Source organism: Athene cunicularia (assembly GCF_003259725.1).
Source record: "Athene cunicularia isolate RWA chromosome 1 unlocalized genomic scaffold, athCun1 chr1_part1, whole genome shotgun sequence".
Taxonomy (NCBI): domain Eukaryota; kingdom Metazoa; phylum Chordata; class Aves; order Strigiformes; family Strigidae; genus Athene; species Athene cunicularia.
In genome coordinates this window covers 124659808-124673953 of record NW_020799091.1, presented here as the reverse complement: position 1 = coordinate 124673953, position 14146 = coordinate 124659808, and the positions used below count along the sequence as shown (strand labels likewise).

Here is a 14146-nt window from a genome sequence, read left to right as displayed (position 1 = left end):
CCTCCCTACCCTCAAGCAGATCAACACTCCCACCCAACTGGGTGTCATCTGCAAACTGACTGAGGGTGCACTTGATCCCCTCGTCTAGATCATCAACAAAGATGTTAAACAGGAGTGTCCCCAAAACCGAGCCCTGGGGGACACCACTCGTGACCAGGCACCAGCTGGATTTAACTCCATTTATCACAACTCTCTGGGTCCGGTCGTCCAGACAGTTTTTTACCCAGCGAAGTGTGTGATTGTCCAAACCTCGAGCAGTCATTTTTGCCAGGACAACGCTGTGGGAAACGGTGTCAAAAGCCTTGCTAATGTCAAGGTAAATTACATCCACAGCCTTTCCCTCATCCAATAAGCAGGTCGCTCTGTCACAGAAGGAGATCAGGTTTGTCAAGCAGGACCTGCCTTTCATAAACCCATGCTGACTGGGCCTGAGCATCTGGTTGTCCCGCATGTGTTGCATGATGGTGTTTAGGATGAGCTGCTCCATCAGCTTCCCGGGCACCGAAGTCAAGCTGACAGGCCTGTAATTTCCCAGTTATCCTTCTGATAATCCTTCTGACCCTTCTTATAGATGGGCATCACATTGGCCAATTTCCAATCAGTTAGGACCTCCCCGGTCAGCCAGGACTGCTGGTAAATGATAGAAAGTGGCCTGGCGAGCACCCCAGCCAGCTCCTTCAGCACTCTCGGGTGTATCCTGTCTGGTCCCATAGACTTGTGTATGTCTGTGTGATGCAGCAGGTCACTGACGGTCTCCTGGATCGCAGAGGGGTCGTTCTCCCAGTCTCTATATTCTGGCTGTGGAGGCTGGATTTCATAAATACAACTAACCTTGCTATTAAAGACTGAGGCAAAGAAGGCACTTCAGCCTTCTCCTCATCAATTGTTACCAAATATCCTCCTGCATCTAGCAGGGAATGGAGTCTCTCCCTGGACATTCTTTTGCTACTGACATACTTATAGAAACTTTTCTTGTTATCCTTGATTGCAGAGGCCAAATTAATTTCCAGTTGGGCTTTAGCCCACCGGATTTCCACCCTGCATAGCCTCACAGCCTCTCTGTAATCACTGTGTGTGGCTAGCCCCTTCTTCCAAAGGCTCTAAACTCTCCTTTTCTCCCTGAGTTGCAGCCAAAGCTCCCTGTTCAGCCAGGGTGGTCTTCTCTGGCATCGGCTTCTCTTAGAGCACCTGGGGACCGCCTGCTCCGGAGCCATTAACACTTCCTTCTTAAAGAGCACCCAGCCCTCCTGGGCCCCTGTACCCTTCAGGAGAGTCTCCCAGGGGATCCTTTCAAGCAGGTGCCTAAACAAGACAAAGTCAGCCCTTCTGAAGTCCAGGATGTCAGTCCTGCTTAGCTCTCTCCTGACCTCTCTAAGAATAGAGAACTCTATTATTTCATGATCGCTGTGCCCTAGTGGGCCTCCAACCTCCACATCATCCACCAGACCTTCTCTGCTCACAAAGAGGAGCAGAGGCAGGGCACCTTCTCTGGTCGGTTTACTCACCAGCTGCATCAGGAAGTTGTCTCCCACACATTCTAGGAATATCTGGGACTGGTCTCGTTCTGCCATGTTGTATTTCCAGCAGATGTCTGGGAAGTTAAAGTCGCCCACAAGAACAAGGGCAAGTGATCATGAGATTTCATCTAAGTGCCTATAAAATATCTCATCCATCTCTCTGTCCTGGTTGGGTGGCCTATAGTAGACTCCTACTACAACATCTGCCCTGTTGGCCCTCCCCCTGATTCTAATGCAAAGAAACTCAACCCTGTCTTCACTACACCTGTGCTCGAAGCAATCGTAACAGTCCTTAACATACAGAGCCACCCCACCACCTCTCCTTCCCTGTCTGTCCCTCCTAAAGAGCTTGTACCCATCCTTGGAACACTCCAGTCATGGGAGACATCCCACCATATTTCTATAATAGCAACAACATCATAATTTTCCTGTTTGGAATGTCCTTAGTTCATGAACGCTTCCTGTAGCACTAAAGATTTTCTTTGAAAATTTTCCTTCTGGATAGTAAACAGATGCAACATTTCATCTTTTACAAAATCTAGCAGAATTTAAATTTGAGATAATATGACTGACTTTTCAGAACAAGATTTCAATTTAAAATTCATTAGTAGAAAGCTACTGTCTTTGAAAGTATTATTAAATTACACTAAAACAAGAAGGCTATACACAAATTTTCAATTATGAAATATTTCTTCACTAAATAAAGCATAGGTGAATGTTGCCAAGCTTTACAAATGAATTCAGTATTTTTCAGTGATACAACAGCCAGCCAAGAATACACCTGATTTTAAAAAGAGGTAACCCTCTACAGCATTACAAGAAGCGTTAAAAGTACATGTAATTTACAAATATTGTGATTGTAGATGCAAATGAGGCACTTCTTTCCTCGGTGGTTAATTGCATATATGGACACCTCATCTGCATGAACAGTTGTGATAAATTAAGACATGCAAAACAATATTAGCACATTTGCAAATCAGATGATGTTGTTAGGGAGCAACAGTGATGTGCATCCACTGTTCTGATCCAATTTTATGAGCGGGGTCATTCTAATCATGCTTTGCTGCAAGTGTTTTTACAATTTGTACTTAAAACGTGCATTTTTTTAAAACGTACAGCATTTTTATAATATGAATCCAGATTAATTATTAGTAGTTTGACAGTGTAACCAGTATGCTTGCCACTTGTGCATTATAAAAGCAAGAGAGAAATGAGAACGAGCAAATGGCAGGAGGGAATTTCTAACTGACTTAATATGTTCCGATCCAAATACCTGATCTGTAGGAAGACAGAAGCAGCTGTGCTTGTTTTCTATAGGGTTGGAGCAGAAGCACAGATATTAGGGAGAGAGTACTGACAGACTGAGTTCCAGAGCACCACTGGACATGCCTACAACAGTCTGAATGTTTGATCCATTCTGTCCTTGAAGTTGTCTTACGAAAAATACAAGTTTATCACAAGAAAATGAGAGAAAGCTTACACACGCATCTTCCCAGTTGCATTTCTGAGCAGTTCAAATCTAAGAGGAACTGATATGCTGCTGGATGCTGCTCCATACCTGGTGAACTTGTGCCAGCTCCACCTCTAGCTTTGCTGATCTTTTAATAAATCCAGTCTTAGTGGTAGTGTACTTAGGTTTTGGAGCTTCAATCTTGACCTGGGTGACAGAATCTGGGAGAGATGCTTCCAGTTCACACAGTCCTAAGAAATACAAACAGTGATTAAATAATGGAGTGGTGGGGAGACAAATCTGAGTTTTGTTAATATTTTAAGTATCTCCAACAAACTAAGTCTTCCAAAATGCCTTACCTGCAAAGGTGTTAAGACACAAGTTTTTTACCACATAGCGTTCAGAACGGTTGTCTGGAAAATAACCAATTCTAGACAAAGGAGCATATGTTTGTGATGCAAAGTCCGTATACTCTTTGATGATATCTCGTCTCTCCAGCTTCCCCATCACATTATTCCCCTTAGCTATCAGTTTCCTGACCACTGAAAAGGAAATACAAATGCAAGAAGGTTCTTCATACAAATAGTTCTAACAAAAGCTCCATCTTTGGAAATTTAGGAAAGCTTTTGCTGGTTAATATAAAACATGACCTGTTTGACCTGAACAAATGCTGGCCATACATATCTATATTGTGGATACAACCTGTTTCATCTTGAATAAAACTTTCAACCTTGTGAAAACAGAAATGGCTTGTATGAAAACTAAGTCTCATACTACTCTCTCCCTGGTTTTTAAACTTACTTAGTGCACAGTCATGGTTAATCTTTTTAATTTTCTCTTCTTTAACCTTCTGGTGATTTCGCCAGTGGTCATCCAAGCGCTTGGCATTCAGCTCATTCTGATTCTCCTCTCGCCTTCGCAGCAGTTTCTTTAAGACTTCCAGTCGAACCTCCTGCAACCTGAAAGGAAAGAAAAGCCCAGGTATGACCTATTGTACGCTGCAGTGTTCTGTGCAATGCTGTCATCATCAAATCCTACACACCGTCTACTTTACACGTAGTTCATACTGCATATCTCATATTTAAACTTTCATTTTAAAAAGTGAGTTTACCACTGGTGAAAAGTATTGTGGTAGCAGTCTCATATTAAATTTAACAAAAATATCCCTTCCCAAACTCAGGGGATTTTGACAGCAATAAAAGGCTTGTACCCCTTCTGTTCCCTCTCTATTCAGCCAATCATTAAAATAAATAAAGAGTATAACTGAACTCCTACTTTTCTATTTCCCGTTCTCTAAAGGCCCACTCCTTCCTCTCCATATCTTCCATCATTTTTCTCCTCTTTGTGATTTGTGAGGCATTGTCCGCTGCTGGAAGAGTTGCTTCCCATGCATGTTTTTCCCGGGCGCATTCAATCATCTCCACCTCGACTAGTCCCGCTGGTAACCCCCGACCTTCCAGGGACAAGAAGAAGTAGCTCTTTAGGAGAATGGAGAATCCAGCAATTAACCATCACCAATAAAGTATTAGAGGACTGGATGACCACAAGCCCATGTGTTAAACACAAGCAGAGCTGTCAATAGCTAGAAGTGAATACTTCTAGGACCAGTGAAATTCTGCAGTTTGAGGAATGGTAGGACCTGCAGTTGCTATAGCTTAGTCGAGATAAACACCAGTACTTCTTCTGCAGGCTGCAAAAGGAGGAAAAACTTTTCCAAGAAGACACTTTCTGAGAATGTGCACTTTTCTTTGGCACGTCCAGTGTCTATCACTATTGCAGGTGCAACACTGGGAGTTGAGGATCACAGGTATATCCTGGGGCAGCAGTGTTCATACAGGTTTTTTTTGATGTCTAATTCAGAACAGCTGAAGAACAGTAAGTAAATAGAACAACTGCTCCTAGTTTGTATTTGTAAAACATATGACCTTTTTATATTGAATGATCTCAAAACACTTCATGAAATCCCCCAGAACAGGACCATTAAGGAGGAAAATATCTTACCTGTTTTAGAAATAGATAAAATAATGTGTCCCAAAGGAAGACAACCAAGGGCTGTCAAAGCTGGCAACAGACTTGAGACCTGACATTGAAAAAAAGAACCTCCTGCTAAAGAGGCGACAATTATTATCATTTATCTTGATTTCACAACTCACCCCAAGTGAGTGTAGCAAGTGTCAGAAGTTCAGGGACTGAGCCACTGGGAACTACATATTCAGGGGAATAGGGATCTGTCTGGGCTTCTCCATCCCTGTAATCTGTCTGTGTGCCCAAAGTTCGTAACTTGGGACCAAAGACGTTGCTGTCTCTTGTAGCTGAATGGACACAGGGCTCTGTCCTGAAAAGAGATGCAAGATGGAAGAACATTTGTCACATTTATTAAAAACAACCAAAAACCAGAAACACATCACTAAGTCAAAGGTAGGCTATCCAAATGTGGTTTATCTTAACATTGCTCCCACTGATGTTAACTCTGTTATCTTTAGTAAAAGCAGACTGAGGCTACACTGAGTCCTCTGAAACCTGCCTCTTTAGGTAGACAATCCAGAAAACTTCTGGTTTCAGCTCTCAAGTTATTACAAGCAAATCTTCCCTATGTATCCATTCTAAAGCATTGCTGTCAATGGGCACAAAAAGTAGTTAACGGTTTAGAGTAAAATGGAGGACCGCTTCAATTTAGCTTACAGGTTCGTCTTTCCAGCAACTGCAGAAGAAAAATTAAATTCTGATGTAAGCATGTGCAACTTCCATTGACTATACTAGGAAATAAATCTTCTTATGCCCCCTTGAAATTTGATCCCCACTGAAAACCACAGTAGACTACTTAAAGGATGCCTTAAACCATTGAACAGTATTGCAACTATGACAGAGACTGAGATAAAATATCAGAAGATCTTCCAAAAATACTGCTGTATTGGAGAATCTTCTTTGCATCAGTAACTCTTCTAGCATTCAGAGATACTTGGATTTCTGTTTCAGGTCTCATTATCATAACACACTTGAGGCACATGTCCTTTACCCACAAAGCACTATTAATACACTGCAAGCAAAGTCAGAAAAAGTCAGTCACCTGTTTTCTCAGGAATTCTCGGTGGTGAGCAAACCCTTACCTCTTAAGAAGTTTTTCCTGTTGGTGCATTATGAAAAATATTGACAACCAGCTAAACAGTTTCACATTTTTTTCTGAGATGTGACCAATTACAACAGGAATGTTCCCGAACTCACTACTTACTTTTCCATTGTGTAAGCAATATTTAGTGGAAGCAGCTTATTAGAAGGGATGAGAGGTCTGAAAAGAGAGAATGCAGATGTAAGACAACAACCATGGTGTAAAAGATAGTTATGGTTTAGAAAAATTGCAGTCCACTAATTTTGGTGGAGTTGCAGTGATTTCCCACAACTCAGGTTCTGAACGTTTAAGAATTGTGCCTGAATATTAACTAATTCTTTCATAGCTAAGGAGTAACAGAGAAAGTTTCACCAGTAGGACTGTTATTCTTCTGTCGAAGCAGAACGTGGAATTGCAAAACAAGACAATTAAAAGAAGTTAATTTTGAATGTGCTCACAACATTTTGTGTGTGTTTCAGTAGTTTACCTTTTTCAATTTGAGCTTTTGAGAGGGTTTTTTTTAATAACTTTTTGAAATCCTGAAATGAATTCCTATAATCAGCTGGTAAGGTAAGGTGCTTTGGACCTACCTAATTTGATTGTTTCCTTTTTTGCAGTATTTTATGAAGTATCTTGTAAGTGACATGGGCTCAATTCCTTCTTAGGCATTCTTATGGTTTGTGTATTTCAGTTCACTATCAATTTCCCTTGTGTTTGAGAGACTTCAAAGCTTAATTTCAAATTGCTCAAGATATTGTCTTTGTTCTTTTTTTGTTGTTGCTAAAGGAGCCATAAAGAACTTCAATTTATTAAACTTGGCATTTTAAAAATATTTAAAGTGGAAATATGGGCCAACAGCTGCTGACTATAATAGTGAATGTAATTCAAAGTATATGTGACTAAGTTGAGAACATTTGTACACTAGCTGTTGGTTGAATCACAGAATCACAGAATCAACTAGGTTGGAAAGGACCTTGAAGATCATCTAGTCCAACCGTTAACCTAGCACTGACAGTTCCCAACTACGCCAGATCCTTAAGCACCAAGTTGATCCTACTCTTCAACCCCTCCAGGGATGGGGACTCCCCCCCTGCCCCGGGCAGCCCATTCCAATGCCCAACAACCCCTTCTGCAAAGAAATACTTCCTGACATCTAGTCTAAACTTGCCCTGGTGCAACTTGAGGCCATTCCCTCTTGTCCTATCACTTGTTCCTTGGTTCAAGAGACTCATCCCCCCTCTCTGCACCCTCCTTCCAGGGGGCTGTAGAGGTCGATGAGGTCTCCCCTCAGCCTCCTCTTCTCCAGACTAAACCCCCCCAGTTCCCTCAGCCGCTCCCCATCAGACCTGTGCTCCAGACCCTGCACCAGCTCCGTTGCCCTTCTCTGGACACGCTCGAGTCATTCAATGGCCTTTTTGGAGTGAGGGACCCAAAAATGAACATAGTAATCGAGGGGCGGCCTCACCAGTGCTGAGTACAAAGGCAAGATGCCTTCCCTGTCCCTGCTGGCCACACTATTGCTGATACAAGCCAGGATGCCATTGGCCTTCTTGGCCACCTGGGCACACTGCTGGCTCCTGTTCAGCCGGTTGTCAATCACCCCCCCAGGTACTTCTCTGACTGGCAGCTCTCCAGCCACTCCTCCCCAAGCCTGTATCGCGGCTGGGGGTTGTTGTGGCCAAAGTTGAGATCTTGAGTCCATTGCTGCTGACCTGCAGTGTCATTCTGGAAGGAGCAGAGCAGTCCTGCAGTAGAGGACATTGATGAGAATCAAGAATTCCCTTTGCTCCCTTTCTGCTCCTGGCAGAAACTGGGAGTTAAAAGGTTCCTTCTTAAGAAGGCACCTTTCCAGGAGTCTGGAGATCCACAATGGCTTTGTGAGCATCCTTCTCCTTTGTGTAGGAGGACTTACAGTTCAATGCTTTTTACAAATAATTATTAATTACAGAATGCCTGGTACATATGCTTACATGGTAACTCATTACCTGAACCTTCTGGCATAGCGTGAATTTAAAAAGACCTTGTGATTTAAGATTTGGTTACTATTTAGTTTCTCCATAGCAGTGATTAAAGAACTGACAGAAAAGACAGAAAAAATAAGGCTCTGGCATTTATTTAGGTGCTCTTTACACTGCACAAAAGCAAGCTTCTGAACTCTGTTTCAAATCAGTTCATTCCTTACCGTGCAAAATATTTGTAGCGATTCCTTCCACTAACTTCAGGATCTTCATACACAATTTGAGGTATCTGAAGAGAAGACTGAGTTCTAAAGCCAAAATACAGGATATAATTTAAGAAGTACATTCAGAACAGTTCTGATCTTTTTTTCTTATGCCTCTTTTTTTTTTAATCTCTTTCTCTACTTCTCTGGTTGCATAATCAAACATGCACAATTCCACAAAATCCCCATACTTATACAAGCAATTATATCTTGATTTTTTTCATGCTTTATATATATAGCAAAACAGTTTGACACTTCATGTATATTTCCCACTATGTGTGAACAAGAAATGGTCATTTGCTGCCTTTAATAAAACTTCCTTATGTGCTTGTTGTGAAAAGGATTGGCCACTTGTAAATGCTTGATCTTATAAACTAAACTGCTTTTATTGGGAGTGGGGGGAGCAAGCTTACTTCCTTAAGAGTGAAAAAATTTCTGTAACAGAAAATATGTGTAAAGGAGTAAAAATGAACAAAGGGGAAGACTACCACTTCAGAAGTACCTGAAGAGACGTTGAGCAACTGTGAAAAATGTTAGAATCAGCAATTTCAATTTGAATTCTCCAATAAAGGAGAAAAATCAGGGTGACCATGTGAATGTTTCAAATACTATGCTGGAACAAGCATATCTTTGGCAAGAACAATCTTTCTTAATTTTTTTCCCCCTGTTGAATTTAAAGTAGGCAGACTGTTTAATTTTTTTTCACTATAATATCTTGGAGGGTTTTCTTTATTTTAAAGCTTTGGAAGACCATGAGGTAGACCTCATTAAGGCAATCAGTGAGAGAACGGATAGAATTGAGTCCTTTGAAAGCTATGCATCAGGATTGCTATTTCATTTCACAGTCACTTTATACTCCAGTCTTTTCAACCTGCAAGGTGGTTAAAGACAAGAAACAGAAGTTCTTTTTCTTTAAAAAAAAAAAAAAGCCCATCTTATGCCATTAAGGTTTCCTTGAGCTACATATATGGCAAGTCCTGAAGGTCATGTTTTTCATAAGACCGTTTTTGGCAACTTGTAAGAATCTTGACCTCAGATGTATGGGACCGTGTGGGTGCTGGAGTTGGTTGCTGCTGCCCAATTTTAAATACAGACATACAATTAACAATACATAACATTGCTCGACAGCTAGGATCAAAAGAGAGGATTGCATGCTGAGATCAGTTGTCTTCAAAGACCTCATCTAAGTCCTGCAAGCTGCGCTGTGGAACTCGGGGAACCACACTATGGCTAACCACTACAGCAAGGCCTATAGAGAGATGCTTCATTAACCTCCTGTGACATACAATTTACTGCCAAGGTAAGTTTAAAGTCATCTCTTCCCAGTGCTTTCAGTCGTATCACATAACAAAAGAGAGGGGAATGTTTTGAGATGCAGTGCAGTAACCTGAGATACTTGCTCAGCACTAATGAACCTATTATTGTGAAGTTGTGTTTGTAATTCAAATGAGTTAACTGAGCTGATGGCTAGTTCCACTAGCTGACTCTTTACATATCAGACTGTTGCTCCATCCAGATGGATTTGTGTTTCATTCAGCACAGGTGGGCACTTATTCTTATGATCTAACTTTATTAGCATAAGCTGTTCATCCTATTATGGTATAGTTATAGGCACAATGGGAACCCAGAAAAATAGCCCCTTTTATTCCACAGATCCTGCCTTTTGCATGTCCTTGACTTCTATTTGCTGACTTTGCTGAAATAAATGAACATTTATTCCTGGTAACCTTGCAGAGGCAATGCAACTACTGAGAGTACAGCTGGGAAATAATATATCTTTGGTATCAGCAACACTGTCAATCAGTGCGGGTTGAAACAGAGGGGATGTATTTCTCATTTTTTGTTAATTGCAAGACATTTTGCAAATACATGTTGTTGAAATGTAAATCAATTTTAAAGCAGTGCAGGTGTCAACTAAGATCTTGTTACAAAATAACAGGCAAAGTAGAAGAAGCCACTGAGGTTTTCATGTGCTGGGGACAGTCTGAAATGCTAAAAATAACAATAAGAAAAAAGAAAGGCTCCAAAAATCTTACTTTATTATGGAAATGAGGAGAATATGCTTTTGAATCTGAACAAAACCAGCTGTATCACCCTTAAACATCTTTGATTGTTGTTTGACAGGTGGTACAACTGTTACCAGCAACCCAGAGCAGCATCACCTGAAAAGCCCATGGTCTAAAGTTATCTTGTTAATGCAGCAAAAACCTCTGAAAACTACCTAGGCTGATGCCTGCAGTCTTGAATACAGCTACAAGAGGACTCCAAATAACGCATGGTGTGGCAAAACACAGAAACGTTTTTTAAAATATTTGCTGAATCAGAAGCCCCAATTTTAATGCTAGGAGAAAATTCAACGAAGAAACCCCTGGGCTAAAAATGTGGTGCCCTAGTTCAGGCCCCATACGCCCGTGAATGAGCAGGAAAAGCAATCTAACCAGCTGCAACTGCATGGGACTAAAGGGAAACAGCTCCTGCTGAAGTAACACACAAGTCACAGAAGTCTTCATCACTTATCTGATCTACAAGAGACTGAAAAAACTCTCTTCTTTCCCAGCAACCACTGCAAAGCAGATAGCACAGAGATGAAGGAATGTGCAACATCCACCCTGTCAGAAACAGATGGGCAACCATACTCCACAACAGCTGCAATCTCTTAATTTCAAGGGAAATATAAGTAGGAGCAAATTGCAGTCATCTCCCCTTCAGTGTGCATGGATTTCTGTTGGTTTTGTTTGTATGTTTGTTTTAAATTATCCAACCATAGAACACTTACGAAGCAAGCTGCTGAAGAGCCTCCAGGCGCTGCTGAGCCCTCCCTCTCCATCTCTGGTCAATAAATGGAGGCACTGGATCTTTGCCTTCCAAGCAGAGACCATAGCCCGGGAAATGGATCAAGCTACTAAACATACTTCAGAACGTTGGTGCCTTTACCTAATGTTTGTGTGGACACAGGGAAAAGAGGTAAAATTTAGAGGAGAAATTTATATGAGAAATTTCGCGATTTCAAACAGCATTGAAGAGTTCAGAATTTCTGCTTGCTGCAATGTACAGGACTGCGTATTTGAGATGGGGAAAGAAGGCAGCATACATATGCTAATGATGTCAGCTGGTTAGATGGTACTTCTCAAGATGTGGAGCATACCAGACTAGCAGCAGATGCACAGATATGTCTTCTGGCTGTTTTCCAGTGTCTAAACTTATACTTAAAATTGAAGGGTCTAACAGTTCGTTACATAAAGGGGTTAGTGTGCAGTAACTGTGAATGTGCAGTAATGTGAACTTCTAGCACATTACCCCATGTAACTCCCTCCTATTTCATGTGCTCTAGAAATGAAGTAACATATTCCACTTACAGAGTAAAGTTACATTATTTTATACTGTAACAGTTTTAGCATGTGTTAAAAATATCTCCACAGGAGTTGGCACACAAAAATGATCACATTAAAAATCCACACCCTTCCTTCTAATTTCCCTGGGTAGATATGCCTAAAATCTCTAAATTTATGGCTGCCAATAAATCTTTGCAATTGTGACTCAAGTATAAGTGATGTAGCTATATTGGCTTGAGCTGCTGTAAAGCCTGAAATCAGATTTGAATTGTGAATGGCCCCTTTCATTTCAGCGGGTGCTAACTCAGATGCATATAGGCTAGTGGTGACATTTCAAGTACACTAACTCACCAGAGTGTAAGAGAGTGTCAGATGATGAAGATGTAGGCACCCTACTATGAGTAGCTGTTCGCTGTGCATGAGACTGCATTTTTGTTTCATTTCTCTTCAAAGAGAATTAAACTTTGAAGAGTTTGGAAAACCCTATAAAGTAATATCACAACCCCTGTCTACCCCATTTTGTGATGCTACAGATTGACAATTCAAAGTTGTATTGTTATGAATTGCACCCTTGCTGATTCATATGCTTAAAACATGTTTTATGCAAGTCAGAGTCTGTCACCATCCCCATCCGTGCCATTACACCTGTGATGTGACATTAGTGACAGCACGCCTGCTTACGTTGTCTGGCCTGAACTGTTAACACAGCTATATTGTTGCAGGGATCTCGGTGATGACAGGCAATGCTTCCAGCTCCATGTCTCTCTACAGAGAGGCAGACAAACACACTTTTTTTTTTTTTTTTTTCATGTAGATAGAAGAAAGAGTCTGAAATGATGGAGTAGGAGATATCCAGAAACATTTAAAAAATATTTCTTGATTCCATTGCTGGAAAGCTGCTCAGGGATTTTTCTCCTTGCTGTACCACAGTGGAGTTTCAGATATCTGCCTCGCAGGCTCAGTCAAGTGCATGGCTTCAGGAGGACTCTGTTTAAAATCCAATTCATTGTGCAGTTGTACCAAGTCTGCTTTCCTTTGGCATTCTACCTATATGCAGCCTGTCTAGCCATCAATCAATGCTGTGACTGCAACTCCCACAGACATGCCCTAGCTGGTTTTAAACTAGCTAGGGTGAATACAGTTAGCAGGGGAGCAAATGCAGTAGAAAGTCACGCATGGGCTAACTACCTATGGGCTTAGCTAGGAAGTTAAACTGTGCTAACCTAGTTAGTATGAAGAATCAGGATGGGTTCTGCAATCTTTACAGGCTGCTTAGCTGTTGCTACCTTGTTCATTTTAAACTGCCTAAGTATGCTACCTTAAGCTGTACCATAAGTATATCCCAAGGTAAGCGAGGAGGTGCCGTGGAATAACACATTTCGACAGCTCTGCTTGAACAACAGCCCAACAGCTGTCCAGATCTTTGATTAGATCTTAGTAACATATAAAAGCTATTGTTAACATCATTTGGAGATACTCTATTAAAAATACTGACACACAATTTAGGAAATTGCTTTGGACATGAAACTAGGCGTTTCTAGGCTGCTGCTACAGAGTGACCCTAGGCCAGCAATCATGGTTACTCCCTGTCTTAAGTCTTGTTTTAAATAAAACCACTTCTTGTATTTTGCTGTTTTAAGGGAGAAGCTCAGAACTGAGTTTCTACCTCTGTGTATGCATACACACAGAAATACAAGGTGCACATGTGAGCTATCTTTGGCCAGCACCTACCACTTCATCACCAATAAGTTGAACATGGACATTTGACGTTGAATATGTCCTCCTCGCTTGATGTTTACAGAGGGTCTGAAAGATAAGTTACGTATTTGAGGAATCGGCATGAATCATCAGGCTCCACTTCCCTCTTTAAAAGTCTGTTTTTAAGAGAGTATAAAACAAATTAAAAAAGAAGAAAACTGAGATACATGTCTCCAAATCAAAGAAATTCCATCACAGAAACAAGCCTCAGAGCTGAAATACTACCTTTCTGTGGGACATGCACACGACTGAAGAAAAATCTACTTTTTTGGAAGCACTGCCAACTTAAACTGAAAATTAAGACATGAAACAGAAAAAGCAAGCATGGTGCAATGGTAATCTGTGGAAATATCAGTGTACATGATGCTTCTCTCTGGGATATAGAGCTAGTACTGGCTTTCCCCCAGCTCGCAAATGCTTCGTAGTCGCGGGCCTCTCCTCCCTCCTTATAACTTCGCTAGTGGTGCCAACCCGAACATTTTACCACTCTGTGGCTCTGCCCTGCTCGGGACACCCATCTTCCCGGCTCCAAACCTGCTTCCCCTGCCTAGCCAGCTGCCGGTCGCTTGGTGACAGCCCCTCGGCCACCTCCGACCCTGCACAGCAGCCGGCCCGCACCGGAGGCCCGGGGAGAGGCGGGAGGCCTGCTCGGGCAGCCCAACCGCTTCACAACCCGCACCCCACCCGCTTCTACCCCCCCAACCCCGGGCCCTGCCGGCCCTGCAGGACGCGGCCTCCCCCCGCCGCGGAGCGTGTCGGGCC

At 41.9% G+C, this 14146-nt stretch overlaps 1 protein-coding gene across 3 annotated transcripts in view; it reads right to left on the bottom strand.

Moving 5' to 3' along the window:
* MAATS1 (MYCBP associated and testis expressed 1) overlaps window positions 1–14037 on the bottom strand; it is a 34572-nt gene extending 20535 nt beyond the window's left edge. Inside the window, exons 1-9 of one of the 3 annotated variants that reach the window (XR_003399088.1) lie at window positions 13358–14037; window positions 11071–11228; window positions 8256–8339; window positions 6197–6253; window positions 5121–5302; window positions 4243–4420; window positions 3769–3926; window positions 3327–3509; window positions 3076–3218 (exon numbers count right to left, since the gene is read on the bottom strand). Coding sequence is in view for 2 of the 3 variants with exons in the window: in XM_026855612.1 (XP_026711413.1) it covers window positions 3076–3218; window positions 3327–3509; window positions 3769–3926; window positions 4243–4420; window positions 5121–5302; window positions 6197–6253; window positions 8256–8339; window positions 11071–11204 (1119 nt within the window). In the remaining variant the exon portion in view is untranslated. Of the gene's footprint in view, window positions 1–3075; window positions 3219–3326; window positions 3510–3768; window positions 3927–4242; window positions 4421–5120; window positions 5303–6196; window positions 6254–8255; window positions 8340–11070; window positions 11229–13357 lie in introns of those variants that run through there. The other 2 variants (XM_026855612.1, XM_026855603.1) reach the window with 2 other exon arrangements.
* Window positions 14038–14146: the final 109 nt, after the last annotated feature.